Genomic DNA, 14,932 nt, shown 5'->3' on the forward strand with positions numbered 1-14,932 from the left:
ATGGTGAATGACATTGATTGATTTTCAAATATTGAACCAGCCTTGCATGTCTGGAATAAATCCCACTTGGTTGTGGTGTATAATTCTTTTTATACATTATTGTATTTGGTTTGCTAATAATTTGTTGGAATTTTTGTGTCTAAGTTCATGAGGGACATTGGTTTGCAGTTTTCTTTTTTTATATTGGCATTGTCTGGTTTTTATGTCAAGGTTATTCTGCTGTCATAAAATGAGTTGGGATATCCTCTCTTCTATTTTTTGTAAGAAGCTGTGTAAAATTGGCTTTAATTCTTCTTTAAACGTTTAGTAGAAACTCCACTGAAACCATCTAGATATGGAGATTTTATTTTCATGAGTTTTTAAATTATAAATTCAGTTCAATTTATTTAGTGGTTATTCAGATTATCTTCTTCATCTTTGGGTTTTGGTGGTTCGGGGATTCTGAGGAATTGTTCCATTTTGTCTAAGTTGTCGAGTTTATGAGTATAACATGTTTTCTAGTATTCCTTTATTATCTTTGTAATGGCTTCAGACCTATAATGACATTCCCTGTTTCATTTCTGATATTTGAGATGTGTGTCTTCTCTCTTTTCATTTTTGTGCATCTTGCTAGAAGTTTATCAATATTATTGAACTTTTTAAATAACTAGCTTTTTGTTTCATTGATTTTCTCTATTGTTTTCCTGTTTTTAATTTCATTGATTTCTGCTCTTGTCTTTATTATTTCCCCTTTCTCCTGCTTGCTTTGTGTTTATTTTGCTCTTTGTTATCTAGTTTCATAAGAATCATTGTTATTGATTTGAGATCTTTCTTCTTCTCTAATGTAAGCATTTGGTGCTGTAAATTCCCCTCTGAGCACTGCTTTAGCTTCATCCCACATGTTTTCATATGTATTATTATTTTATTTAGTTTTATTTATTTTTAAAAATTCTATGAGATTTCCAATTTGGCCCATGAATTATTCATAAATGTGTTTAGTTTATAAGTGTGTGTTCAGAGATTTTCCTATTGTCTTCCATTATTGATTTCTAGTCTGATTCCATTTTGGTCCAAGAACACACTTCAATTCTTTTGAATTTGTTGAAGTTTGTTTTATTTCCTAGCATATTGTCTGTGTTGGTGAATTTTCTATGGGTGTTTGAAAAAAAAATATGTATTGTGATGTTGTTGGGTGGAGTGTTTTATAAATGTCAAGTAGATACTGTTGGTTTATTGTGTTGTGCAGATTTTCTGTATCCTTGTTGATTTTTGTCTAGTAGTTGTATAACTTGGGAGAAGTGGGTGTTAAAGTTTCCAACTGTAATTGTGGATTTAATTATTTCTCCTTTTAGCTCTATCATTTTTTGCTTAATGCATTTTGAGGCTCTGTTGTTTGGGGCATACACATGTAGGATCATTTTAGCTTGCTGGTGGATTGCTCCTTTTATCATAATGTAATGTTCCTCTTTTTCTCTACTAATTTTCATTTCTCTGAAGTCTGCTCTGTCAGGTATTAACATAGCCACTCCTTTATTTTTTATTAATATTTGCATGGTATATCTTTCTCTATCTTTTTAGTTTCAACCTACATATGCGATTGAATTTGAACTTAGTTTTTGTAATAGAACATAGCTGGGTTGTGTTTTTTTAAATCCATTCTACCAATCTCTGTCTTTTTGTGTGTGTATTTAGACCATTTACATTTAACCTAATTACTGATATGCTAACTCTTGAGTTTTCCACTTTATTATTTGTTTTCTGTTTGTATTCTTTGGTTCTCAGTCCTTTGTTTCTCTTTTCTTGCCTTACTGTGGGTTATTTGAATATTTTATAGAATTCTATCTTCAACTATTTAGTGCTTTTGAGTGTATCTCCTTCCTTGTGTAGTTTTCATGGCGGTTGCTCTGGGTATTAAAATACACATATGTGCCTTATTATAGTCTACTGTATATTAACCATGTCTTTTTATTTTCTCTTTTCTAATAATTTGCCATTTGATATCTTGCTGACCATGGAGGGGCTGCCCCTCCCAAGGTTAGTCAATTCCTAGAGATAATATGCAACTTGCCCCTGTGTGCACCTTTTAAATACAAACCAACCAATCCAAAGCCCATCTTCCCAACTACCTACTCTATAGGGCTGTCACACTCCAGGCCACTATCCCCCTTTCCCTGATCACCCCAGGGCCAGATACCAGACAACTAGAGACAACCCCTCTGCCCCAGAGCCTGCTAGCTGATATTGTTCAAACTAGCCAAACCTAAACTGGCTTACCTTACAGAGAGAGAGAGAGCACCTTGGTGTCTCTTCTTATATATAGCCACATTGGAGCTAGGGCTTCAACACATGAATTTGGGGCAGGGACACAGATATTCAGTCTATAACACTCATGTTTTCCCCATGCTCCCTCTACCTCCTGACTAATCCTGGTTCTTCCACATGTGGCCCCCTGCCTGGCATGCCCCTCCTCTTGGGATCTTTGTATATAGAAAAATATCTTCTCAGGGACAACCATCTCCTGATCTGTTGGCCTCACAATACTTGAATAATAAGAAAAATCTATTGTCTTAGTCTGTTCAGGCTGCTATAACAAAATAGTTTAAACTGGGTAATTCATAATGAACAGAAATTGATTCCTCACAGTTCTGGAGGCTGGAAGCTCCAAGATCAAGGTGCTGGAAGATTCAGTGTCTGGTGAAGGCTGCTCCCTGGTTCATAGATGGTGCCTTCTATGTATCTTCACATGGCAAAAGGGGAGATCAAGCTCCTTCAGGCCTCTTTATAAGAGCACTAATCCCATCCATGAGGGCAGACCTCCTAAAAACCCCATCTCTTAATATTATTGCATTGGCAATTAGGTTTCAATGTATGAACTGTGGGAGGACACAAACATTGAGATTAGGTGGGGTCAAACCAAGTGACACACGGCTAGGGCTAGACCAAGGGTTCCAGCTGGGGACCCAGACAGGGAACCTGTGCAAGGTCAAAGACGCCTGGACCAGTTACCCAGTCACTGTTGCCCCCTGCTTGAGATGCAGTAGGAGCAGCACATGAGAAGCCCCATCCCTGGTACCACCAACCTGTTGCCAGGCCCTTGTTGATCCCTGACCTGGGGCTGTTCTTGGCACTCTGCCTGCCGCTGCGGCCAGGCCTAGGGACAAACCCCACAGCACTGGACTCCTCTATAAAGAAGAACAGCACCATTATACCCAGCATCCCTGGCTCCAATGGGGCCCTGTCTCAGGAGGCCATCACTGCCATCATTGTGGTCTTCTCCATCCTGGCTGCCCTGCTCCTGGCTGTGGGGTTAGCATTACTGGTGCATAAACTTTGGGAAAAATGTCAGATGGAAGGCACCAACTGGCCCAGCAGCGAGGAGCAGTTCTCCCATGCAGCCTAGGCCTGGGGCCCCCAGGACTCCAAGGAGGCCGTGTGGGGCTGTCTGTCCATCTAGGTACCCCTCCCTCCATCCATCTCCTTTCCTTACTGTGTGACCTTAGGGGAAGGCAGAGCCCACTCTGGGCAATCAGACCCACTCAGTGTTTATGAATAGATGGGATCCCTGCAGGGGTGGGGGTGGAGTGGGAAAGAGGGTTGTCCTTGAGGGCAAAGGAGGGTGGAGCTGCTCACTTTTTATATATTTATATAAAATTGGTAGTGAGATATAATAGGAGCTTTTTTGAGCTGATGGGAGCATTAGCCCAGATGGAGGAGATGAATTGTAAGGTTGAAAGGATCCTAGAATACTGAAGTGCCTTCTTGGAAGGGGGGGGGCTTTTAGATGCACCTAGGAGCCAGTTAGAGGCAGCCTCTGGGAGGAGGGTGATCAGGGGAGCAGAGAGAGAGCCCCCATAAACTCACAAGGAAAAACCAAAAAACAAAACAAAAGAAAACCTAAAAACCATTCAGACCACATTTTAAGCATACTGGTTGTATTAGTCCATTTTGTGTTGCTATAACAGAATAACTGAAACTGAGTAATTTATAAAGAATGGAGGTTTATTTGGCTTACAGTTTCTGAGACTGGTAAGTCCAATGTCCATCTGATGGTTGCAACAGTGACTCAGGGGTCTCACATTGCAAGATGGTGGAAGCAGAGAGAGCAGAGTGAGCAGAGAGAGAAAGACTCTCCTCTTCTTTTAAAGCCCTCAGAACCACGCCCTGACCACCATTTTTAATCCATTCACTACTGCACGGTCCTACAATCCAATCATCTCTTCAAGGCTCCACCTTCCAATTACAATAATAGGATTTCCCACTCTCTTAACAGTCACAGTGGGGGCCAAGTTTCTAATACATAAAACTCAATTTGAGCTTCAGGGAGTTTTGGGGGGACATAATTCAACCCAGTACACTGGTACTTACATTTTTCCACTTTGAGTCAACTGTGGAAACCTCAGTTCCATTTAGGTCCTTTACCTTCCCCACTTTTAAATATCATTGCCTTGGGCCGAGCCCGTGGCGCACTTGGGAGAGTGCGGCGCTGGGAGCGCAGCAACGCTCCCGCCGAGGGTTCGGATCCTATATAGGAATGGCCGGTGCACTCACTGGCTGAGTGCCGGTCACGAAACAGATAAATATCATTGCCTTAGTATTAGATGGTGTTATAATTTTTATTTCAACCACCAAATATGATAGATAAAACTCAAAAGGAAAAGGATAGTCTATTTTATGTACCCATCTTCCTGTTCTTTTCTTTTTTGTTTTTTTTTTTCTTCTTGCTCTTCATTGAGTCTTTTTCCTTCCTGATGCTCCAAAGATTCTTTCTTTCCTTTTGCTTCGCTCTCTCTCTCTCTCTCTCTCTCTGTCCTTTTTTTCTCTTTCAACTTCCTTAGCCAATTGTTAAGGGTAGGCCTCTTGGCAAATTCTTTTAGTTTTTCTGTCTATGTCTTTATTTCCTCTTCCTCTCTGAAGAATAGTTCAATCAGATACAGAATTCATAGTTAACAGTTCTTTTCCAGCATTTTGAAAAATGTTGTGCCCCTTTCTTCTGTCCTCCAGGTGATAAAACTGCTGTCATTTAAATTGGTGTTTCCAGGCTATCAGGTTAGCTCAGTTGGACACCAAGGTCAGGGTTCAGATCCCCATACCAGCCAGCCACAAAAACAAACAAACAGAATAAATAAATAAATTGGTATTTCCCTATAGGTAATGCTTTGTTTCTCTCTGGGTTGCTTAAAGTTATTTTCATTATCTTTATTTATTTATTTATTTATTTATTGGCAACTGACTGGTATGGGGATCCACCCTTGACCTTGGTGTTATAACACCGAAGTATAACCAACTCAGCTAACTGGCCAGCCCTATTTGCATTGTATTTAGTTTTCAAAAGTTTACTAGTGATATATCTTGACATGGATTTCCTTGAGTTTATCCTGTTTCAGTTTCCCTGAGCTTCTTGGACCTGTAGGTTTGTGTCCTTCACCAAATTTGGGACATTTTATTCATTATTACTTCAAATATTCTTGCTCTCATTGTCTTTTTCCTGCCCTGGGACTTCCATGGTATGAATGCTGGATCTTTTGCTATTTTATCACCAGTTTATGAAGCTCTGTTCAACATTTTCGATCAATTTTCTCTGTTTTTGTTACCGAACTCAGGTCCGGCTGCCTGCCCCCTTGACAAGGAAAGAAAAAAGACTCAGAAGTCAAATGGTTGGTGTTAGAAAAGCAGATGTATTCAGCTGAAGGAGATGGTAGGCTGTCTCATCTCAAAGATTTAGGTATACTGAAGGGTTTTTAAAGGAAGGGTTGAGGGAATGGAATATGGGAGGTGAAAAGCAGGAGAGAAGGAGATGTGAGTTATGAGGGGTCCATGTCTGTGAGCCAGGTACAAGGTCTTGCCGAGGCCTCATCTGGTTTCTGTTCTCATCTTCGCTGTTCTCTCAGGACCCTGCAAGATTTTGATTTGGACCAGTGTGCTTGGCTGGTGCCCAAGGTCAGCTTCCAGTCGTTTGGCCTTGATCATTTCTCAAAACTCTACAAGTCTCAAAGAAAGAACTGTTAGCTTTGCAAAGTACGAATTAGCTTCTCAGCCTTGTTTTCCTACTTAGCGAGCAAGATAAGAAAGTCAGGGGATGGGAAGCAAGAGTGGAGAGAAGAAAACTGTCCTTTTAAAAATCCTCCCCCGCCCTGCAAACCAGGCAGCTTTAGGTCCCAACATGGCTTCAGTCCTGCTCACTCCAACATTTTGTTCAGATTGGGTGAATTCTACTGATCTATTTTTAAGTTTACTGATTCTATCTTCTGTCATCTCCACTCTACTTTTGAGCCCATCCAGTGAGGATTTTATTTCTGTTATTGCACTTTCTAGTCGGGATTTTTTTTTAATTCCTATTTCTTTGCTGAGATTTTTTAATTTTCTAATTTGTTCCAAGAGAATATTTGTAACTGATTGTTGAAATCTTTTTTGTTTTGGTACAGGGATCAAACCCTGGACCTTGGTGTCTGTCATCAGCACCATGCTCTAACCAACTGAGCTAACTCGCCAGCCCTAATTAATTCAGTGTCTTAATTGAAAAATAAAAATAGTATATATTTATTGTGTACATGATGTTTTGAAATATGTATACATTGTGGAATGGCTAAACTGAGCTAATTAACATATGCACTACCTCACATATTTATCATTTTTTGTGGCGAGAGCACTTAAAATCTACTCTCAGTGAGTTTCAAGAATACAATATTGTTATTAACTATAGCTACCATGTTGTTCGATAGATCTTTAACTTATTTCTGCTAACTGAAATTTTGTATCCTTTGACCAACATCTCTCCAAGTCCTCTCCCTCAGTCCCTGGCAGCTACCATTCTACTCTCTGCTTCTGTGAGTTCAACTTTTTTAGATTCCACATACAAGTGAGACTGTGCCATATTTGTCTTTCTGTGCCTGGCTTATTTCATTTAGTGTATTGTCCTCCAGGTTCATCCATGTTGGCACAAATGATGGGATTTCCCTCTTTTTAAAGGCTCAATAGTATTCCATTGTGTATACGAGAGTATTTCAAAAAGTTCCTGGACTGTACCGGCTAACTGCCAAAAAAAAAAAGAAAAAAAAGGTTTCCAGAAAAATAGAATTAAAAGATAAAATGAATATTTCCATGAATTTTTAAAAAAATCCTCATATATACATTTTCTTTATCCATTTATGTGATGATAGATACTTAGGCTGATTTCGTATCTCAGCTACTGTGAATAGTGCTGCAATGAACATGGGAGTCCAGGTGTCTCTTTGACATACTGCTTTCATTTCCTTTGGATATGTGAGGGTATTCAAAAAGTTTGTGGAAAAATTGAATTAAAAGATAATACAATCTTTCCATGAACTTTTTGAAGACAGTGGGATTGTGGGATCATATGGTAATTCTGTTTTTAATTTTTTCTCTCTCTTTTTTTTTTTTGGCAACTGGCTGGTAAGGGGATCTGAACCCTTGACCTTGGGGTTATAAAGCTGAGCTCTAACCAACTGAGCTAACCAGTCAGCCCCCCCTATTTTTAATTTTTTGAGGGGTGTCCTGGTCATTTGGTTTATTATATTAGGAGACTCTGGGTTCTATATAAGTCTTTTATTTTAGCAGGCGTTCCCCCTGTTTAGGTTTAACATGAAGGTTTTGGCCTAGTTTTTGTACTGTGGTTTTAATGGCAGTTTAATCTCAGAGCCTTTGTGGTGTTATTCTCCTCTTCTTGGTCTATCTGGTGCCTCTCAGGCTCCCACTTGTCTCTGCTGGTGTTGCCTGAGGGGGCAGGAGGGATTTCTACAGGCCAGGCCTCCTGGTGTTTGTTGGTGTTGGAGGGATGTGATGGGATCCCCTACCAGTGCCTGCCAGCTGCCCAGGTGTCTCTCTGAAAGGAAGGGGAAGGGCTGACCGGTTAGCTCAGTTGGTTAGAGTGTGGTGCTGATAACACCATGGTCAAGCGTTTGGATCCCTGTACCGGCCAAACACCCACCCCACCCCCCAAAAAAGGAAGGGGAGTCTCAGGCCTGTCAGGTCAAAGAGGCTTCCTGGGACAGGATGCTTGTTGTGACTGGGTCTCTCTTGCTGGTTCTGCCTGTCTGTCCCAGTGACTCTGGGCAGGAGAGGGGCTTTCTAAGCCTGGCCACCTCATTTCTGCTACCTCTTGTTGGGAGGAGGGAATCTCAGAAGTCTCAGGTCTTCGAGGCCCTCAAGGTAAGAGAGATTTTCCAGGCCTGGCCTCTTGCTGTGGCTTTGTCCGTCCTGCAGGTGTGTGTGTGGGGGGGTGACTCTCATGGGAGAGGGGAGTCTAGGGCTCAGTGGCGAAGGAGAGCACTTCTCATGGCACTTAATGTTAGCAGGCTCCCGATCCATCCCCCTTGCTCTTGGTGTTGGGCTTGCATCATGTTGTCACAGGGACTTCTGTTTGATCCAGGGGAGGAACGAGCCTGTTTGGGCTGCCTTCTGTTGCTAGGATTGGGGTCGGGAAATACTGGCCTTGAGTTGCCTTCTTCTGTTGGGTGGGGGGGACGGAAGATGTCATACAGTTGTGCTGTTCCTACTCTTGTGTTGTTGTTACTGAAAGAAAGTGAGCTGAGACACTGGGTACTGATCAAGCTTAATTAAAGGAAAAGAATCTGCCGGGCTGTGCTCAAAGTGGCAGGCAGCCCAGGGCTGCCCTGAAAATGGGGGACAGCACCAGGTTTGGGGGTGGTAGAGCTTATATAGGGTGCCAAGGGCTGGCTGATACCATCAAGGAGGGGCATTATGCTAATGTGGAAACTATGCAACCAGGCTGGAGAACTGCACTCTTCCTGTTTAAGTCACAAGGCTTCTCGTAAAGGGAAGCGGGGAGGGGTTTGGTGCTGGAGTGGAAGGCGAGGCCGGCAGCTATTTTGTGCTTATTGTGTGCACAATGGCTCTGGTCAAGTCCAAGATCCATCAGTTACCAGCAGATCAGGCTTGGCTTGCCCTCTCACACTAAAAAAAAATGACTCGAAAGTCCAGAAGTGGTGCAAGGATTGGAAGCTTTATTCAGATAACCGGCATCTGGGGGATGACCAGTCTAAAATCATTCCACCTTCTGATGCCTGTTCTGGAGTTTATAAATGGGAAGAGGCAGGCAGATGAGGTAAGGGTCTTTGTTCTGTGAAAAAAGTGGGAGGCTGGGATTAGCAGATGGTCTGAGTCAGATGTCAGGGTCCCAGGATGGACTGGGAACTTCAGTGTCACAGAGTCTGCAGCCAGCTTCAAGTCCTTGATGTTACTTCAGGGTTGGAGTCCTTATCTCCTAGGGAGAGCTCAAGGATAGTAACCTCAGTCAAACATCATAAAAATACCTGACTTGGATTTCTAATTAACATGGATGCACTTTTCCTTCAAGTAAAAAGGGGAGTTTATAATCAGCTAGGTTGTCTTGCCTCTCTCTTATATCTCCTCTTGCTTGCAGCTGATTAGAGAGGTAAGAAAAACAAGAAACTTAGTTTCAGTCCTTAATTGTAGGTGCACAACGTCTGAAGTAAATCAGTACAAGAGGGGGTGATTTCAGCTCCGGTTGGGCTCAGCCATGTGGTCAGTCTCTCAATTCTTCTGCTAACCTCAGGGAATTGATGATTACCGGTTCCCAAGTTAGTGGCTGACTGAAATTTTCTGCTTGGTCTTAGTTACCCCAAAGATATCTGTTTTTCCGGCTAGGGTCCATTTCATTATTTCCAGGGCTGATAGTTGTGCTTAGCAGGAAGGAGCAGGGAGAAATGGGTCTATGCTGTCTTGTCCAGACTGGAAATCTCTATTTTTTTAACCCTCAATGCCTCTCAAGTCTGACCTCAAACCCAGGCCTCTGTTCACTCTTCCACTATCAATGCTACTTTGGTTTGTCCTTGACTATGGGCTCTGTCAACAGATTGTGACTTGTGCTTCTGACTGGCTGGCTATAAATTGGGGTTCCTGCGATCCCTTCCTTGGGTTCCATTAGTTTGCTAGAGCAGCTCACAGAACTCAGGGAAAAAATTTACCTACCTTTGCCAGTTTATTATAAAGGATATTACAAAGGATAAAAATGAACAGCCAGATGGAAGAGAAGCATAGGGCAAGGTATGTGGGAAGGGCTGCAGAGCTTCTCCGCCTTCCCCAGGTACTTCCACATATTCAGCTATGGGAAAGCTCCCCGAACCCAGTCTTTTTGGGTTTTTATGGTGGCTTTGTTCTGTAACCATCTTTTTTTTTTTTTTTTTTTTGCAGCTGGCAGGTAAGGGGGTTCGAACCCTTGACCTTGGTGTTAGAACACCATGCTCTGGGCCAGCCCTGTGGCGCACTCAGGAGAGAGCAGCGCTTGGGAGCGCAGCGGTGCTCCCACTGCGGGTTCGGATCCTATATAGGAATGACCGGTGCGCTCACTGGCTGAGTGCGGTGCAAGCGAAACCACACCAAGGGTAGGGATCCCCTTACCTGTCACAAAAAGACAAAAAAAAAAAAAAAAAACCCCGAAAAACAAAAAAAACCACAAATAGTCTGGGAGATGCACGGGTGTTTCCTGGAAGGGCATTTCAGGGCCAGCCCGTGGCTCACTCGGGAGAGTGTGGTGCTGATAACACCAAGGCCATGGGTTCAGATCCTATATAGGGATGGCTGGTTAGCTCACTGGCTGAGCGTGGTGCTGATGACACCAAGCCAAGGGTTGAGATCCCCTTACCGGTCATCTTTAAAAAAAAAAAAAAAAAAAAAAGAACACCATGCTCTACCCAACTGAGCTAACTGGCCATCTCTGTGGGCACAATTAATTAAATCATTGGCTATTGATGATTAACTTAACCTTCAGACTCCCCAGCCCTCCCCTCCAGGCCTTGGTCTTTAAGGTGACCAGCCCCCCTCCCGAAGCTTTCTGGAGGCCCCAGCCACCACTCATTCATTAGCATACAAAAGACTCATGCTGGAGATTACAAGGATTTTAGGAGCTATACGTCAGTAAACAGGAAGACCAAATATGTATTTCATAATACAGCTCTAACACCATCATTGGCATGTTGTCTAGAATTGTGCCATCTGATATGGCAGACATAGCCATGTGGCTATTGAGCACTTGAAATGAGGCTAATGAGACTGAAGGACTGAATTTTAAAATTTATTGTAATTAATTTAAAATTTAAAATAGATACTCAACTCAATTATTGGAAAACTTTTAAACTATGTTTGGAACAACTTGTGGATGTTAATCCATATTTTCAACTGTAAGTTTTATAAAATCTAAGTACACGTCAAGTGTTTCTGGTGAAAATTTAGCATTCAAATTGAGATGTAGGGCTGGCTGGTTAGCTCAGTTGTTTAGAGCAAGACCAGGGTCTAGGGTTCCATCGCTGCCCCAGCCAGCCACCAAAAAATAAAAATACCCATCAAATTGAGATGTGCTGTCAGTATAAAACATGCATACGATTTCACAGACTCTTTTTTTTTTTTTGGCGGCTGGCAGGTATGGAGAACCAAACCGTTAACCTTTGTGTTACAAGGCCTTGCTCTAACCAACTGATCTAACTGGCTGGCCTCTAATTGCAGACTTATTACAACAAAATGAATGCCAAATATATCGTTACTAATTTTTAAAGTTGATTACACCTTGAAATGATGTTTTGGATATGTACTTTAAACAAACTATATTATTAAAATTAATTTCACTTGTTTATTTTTTAAATATATTAATTGGATTTTATTATTATTTATAAAATAGAATGAGTGTTCAATTTAGCCTAGCAGAGGAGGTTGGTTTTATAGATAGAAAAAGGCTGAGGAAAACAGAAAACAAAAAGCCTCTTTTTCTTTTTAATGAGTCATCTGTCTGCAGCCCTCAAGTTAAATCTCCTCCCCCTCTTCCACCTGGGTTGGAAATTGAGGCTGCTGCTCTGTGTCAAAGTGATTTAGATCCTCCAGGCATGAGCTTTCACTCTTACCGATATAATTTGGAACAGCCAGGTTATTTCCGCCTAGAGACAGGGATGTCTGAATTTCACTGGCCATGGAGACTACAGCCTGCCTCCCGCACAGAGCCACTGGCCAGCTGCGCAATCTGTCCAAAGCAACCTCAGGCTGTGCCGCCACCCACTTCCACTTCTCCCACACTGGCTTGGCCGGCTGTGCCATCTTATCTGTGCCACCTCAGGCTGTGCCCTGCTCCTGCCCGCATTGGACATGGGGACTTCTTCTGATTACAGACCAGACAGCCTCATATGGACTGGGGAGACCAGATCCTGATTTTTTTTAAAAAAGATGACCAGTAAGGGGATCTTAACCCTTGACTTGGTGTTGTCAGCACTACGCTCTCCCAGGTGAGCAACCGGCCATCCCTATATAGGGATCCGAACCCATGGCCTTGGTGTTATCAGCACCGCACTCTCCCAAGTGAGCCACGGGCCGGCCCCCAGATCCTGATTCTTACATTCAGCCATCGGCTAAGTGTGTCTTCTGGCTACAGCCTCTCAGGCTAGCTTTGGCTGCCTCACTTCACATGGCAACAGGGGTTAGTTACTACCTAGTAACAGCTTGTCATTACCTACATAGGCTGAAAAGGCTAAAGCCCAGCTTCTCCGTGCAGTCATTGGTTAACTGTTTGTAGCAACTCAGGCCGCTTCCACCCTGCACATAGCAACAGGGGCTTCTCCCTAGTAACAGGCTGCTGCTTCGTTCCATTGGCCACCAGAAACCAGATCCCACCGCCCATCCACAGTCACTGGCCAGCTGCGCCATCTACCTACTAACCCTCAGACATGGTCTAGACAAGAGATCTCAAATTGCCGGTTTCTGTGAACTCTTCCACCACCACTGCTCATCTGGTTGGCCTTCGAACTTGGTCATCTGATACCTAATCCACCATCAATAACTCCCTTGTCAAAATCTGAAATCTGGGCCCCTGTTAACATTTCCACCACTTCTGGACCAACTTCCAGCCTCATCAGTATTACTGTAGTCTTACCTCAAATTTAGAGATCTGATAACTCTTTCACCATCAATGCCTTTCTGGTATGGTTTAGCATTCAGCCTTGGATTAACTCTTCCCCCAGCAGTGCCCCTCTGATCTGGAGCCTGAACCAGGCTTGTTAAATTTGCATTAGGGCAAACCATTAATGCATATTAAGTCTCAAGCTTGACCTCTATGAACTCTTCCAACATTAATAACCTTGATGAGACCACTAGGATCACATCCATAGTCCGACAGAAATAGGTTCATTAACCTGCTGGAGCAAGGAAAACCATACCCCATAGGAACTGTGGAGATGTCTCACGTAGAGTGACCAACTTGTTCCAGTTTGCCTGGGACTTTCCTGGTTTTAGCACTGAATGTCCCTTGTCCCAATAAACCCCTCAGTCCTGGGCCAACAGGTTTGGTTGAACACCTGTAGTGTCACCAAACAAAAAAAGAGATGGGTTACTATAGGATTTAGAAATGGATTACTGTAGATTTAGGAGCGGAGTTTAAGTAAACTTTAAATTATAGCAGTGTTTTGATAAGCCCAAAGCAAAATGCGTTGGTATTTAAAAAGGGCAACATCAGGTCTGAACTGTAAAGTGGACCCAGGGTCCTTTTTCTTTAGAAACGCTAAAGTAAGACAGATATGAATTGTTGGCTCTAGATATGCCTTATCTGAAGCTCGGCACCTGGGTTGGAAATCCAGGCTGTTTCTCTGTGTCTAAGTAACTCAGATCTCCCAGGCAAGAGTGAGATATTTTATTCTTACTGATATAATTTCAAAGAGGAAACACAATAGTCTATGATTTTAGAGAACAAGGTTTCTCTGCAGGGCTAGGACTAGGGTGGGGTGAGTGACACAGTCAACTCAAGTGCAAAGTTTAAGGGGGTGCCCCCAAAAAACCCTCAGTAAGCAAGATCAATACATTTTTTAAAACAGTATTTTCAAAAGTGAAAATTAATGAAAAAAAATCCACAATGAACAAAATGCCAAACCTTTAAATAAATGCTTGTATTATTTATCTATTGCTGCGTAACAAATTACCCCCAAACACAGAAGCTTAAACCAATAAACATTTATTATCTCACAGTTTCTGTGGGGTCAAGAATTTGGTAGTGGCTTGATTGGGTGGTTCTGTCACAGGGTCTCTTGTAACACTGTAGTCAAGTTGTTGACTAGGGTTGTTGATAGCTGGAGGTTTCACTTCCAAGCTGGTTCATTCGAATAGCTGTAGGCTAGAAGCCTGAGTTTCTCACTGGCTATTGGCAGGAGTGCTTGACATATGGGCCTCTCCAAAGGCTGCCTCAATGTCGATATGACATAGGAGCTGGCTTTCCCCAGCTTTTCCCCCTGGATGGTGATGATGATGATGATGATGATGATATATAGAGAGAGATGGGGTGGGGGAAACCACAGTCTTTTGTAACCTAATCTGACATAACATCAGTTCTGACCTTGAACCCTTGAATGCTAGACCTCCATTAGCTATTCCATGTCTATATCCTAAGAAAATATTAACTTTCTCATCATCAGTCCTCCTGGTTTGATCTAAAAACTCTGTTAATGATTTTGGCAGAAATCACCATCTTGTTTTACCCGCAGCAAAGCCAGACATTTAAGCAATCTTCCACCATGAATGAACTTTTACCTTCAATGGTTCTCTGGTCCAGTTCTTGAGCCCGGGCCTCTTTACAAACATCATTGCCCCTCTGGTTTGAACTAGAACCTAGGCATCTGCTAAAAGAGGTCTGTTTGGATATCTAATCAAAAGGATTTTGATGGTAGAAAAGTTAACCGTGGTCCCATAGTTGAGATATGGAACAAAGAGGCATTGACAATGGAAAATTAACATATGCCCAGTATCTCAATCTGTGTGCGTGTGTGTGCATATATGTATACATATATATATATGTAAAAAATATATATGTATATATATATATTTTTTGGGTGGCTGGTGGTACAGAGATTGAACTCTAAACCTTGGAGTTATCAGCATCACACTCTAACCAACTGAACTAACTAGCCAGCCCAACCCAGTCTGTCTATGT

The 14,932-nt window shown here is 42.4% G+C and overlaps 1 protein-coding gene across 1 annotated transcript; it reads left to right on the top strand.

The window, feature by feature from the left end:
* Positions 1-1,990: 1,990 nt before the first annotated feature.
* LOC134368015 (protein crumbs homolog 3-like) lies at positions 1,991-3,379 on the top strand. The gene is made up of 2 exons (XM_063084638.1): positions 1,991-2,013; positions 3,070-3,379. Exons 1-2 carry the CDS (start codon positions 1,991-1,993, stop codon positions 3,377-3,379), a joined length of 333 nt encoding a protein of 110 aa, XP_062940708.1.
* Positions 3,380-14,932: the final 11,553 nt, after the last annotated feature.

Source organism: Cynocephalus volans, chromosome X (assembly GCF_027409185.1).
Source record: "Cynocephalus volans isolate mCynVol1 chromosome X, mCynVol1.pri, whole genome shotgun sequence".
Taxonomy (NCBI): domain Eukaryota; kingdom Metazoa; phylum Chordata; class Mammalia; order Dermoptera; family Cynocephalidae; genus Cynocephalus; species Cynocephalus volans.

Excerpts from the sequence above, each read along its gene's own strand:
- LOC134368015 (XM_063084638.1), top strand. The coding sequence starts at position 1,991 with ATGGAGGGGCTGCCCCTCCCAAG. Across the intron at positions 2,014-3,069 it reads GAGGGGCTGCCCCTCCCAAG|GCCCTTGTTGATCCCTGACC; the intron begins GTTAGTCAATTC and ends ACCTGTTGCCAG.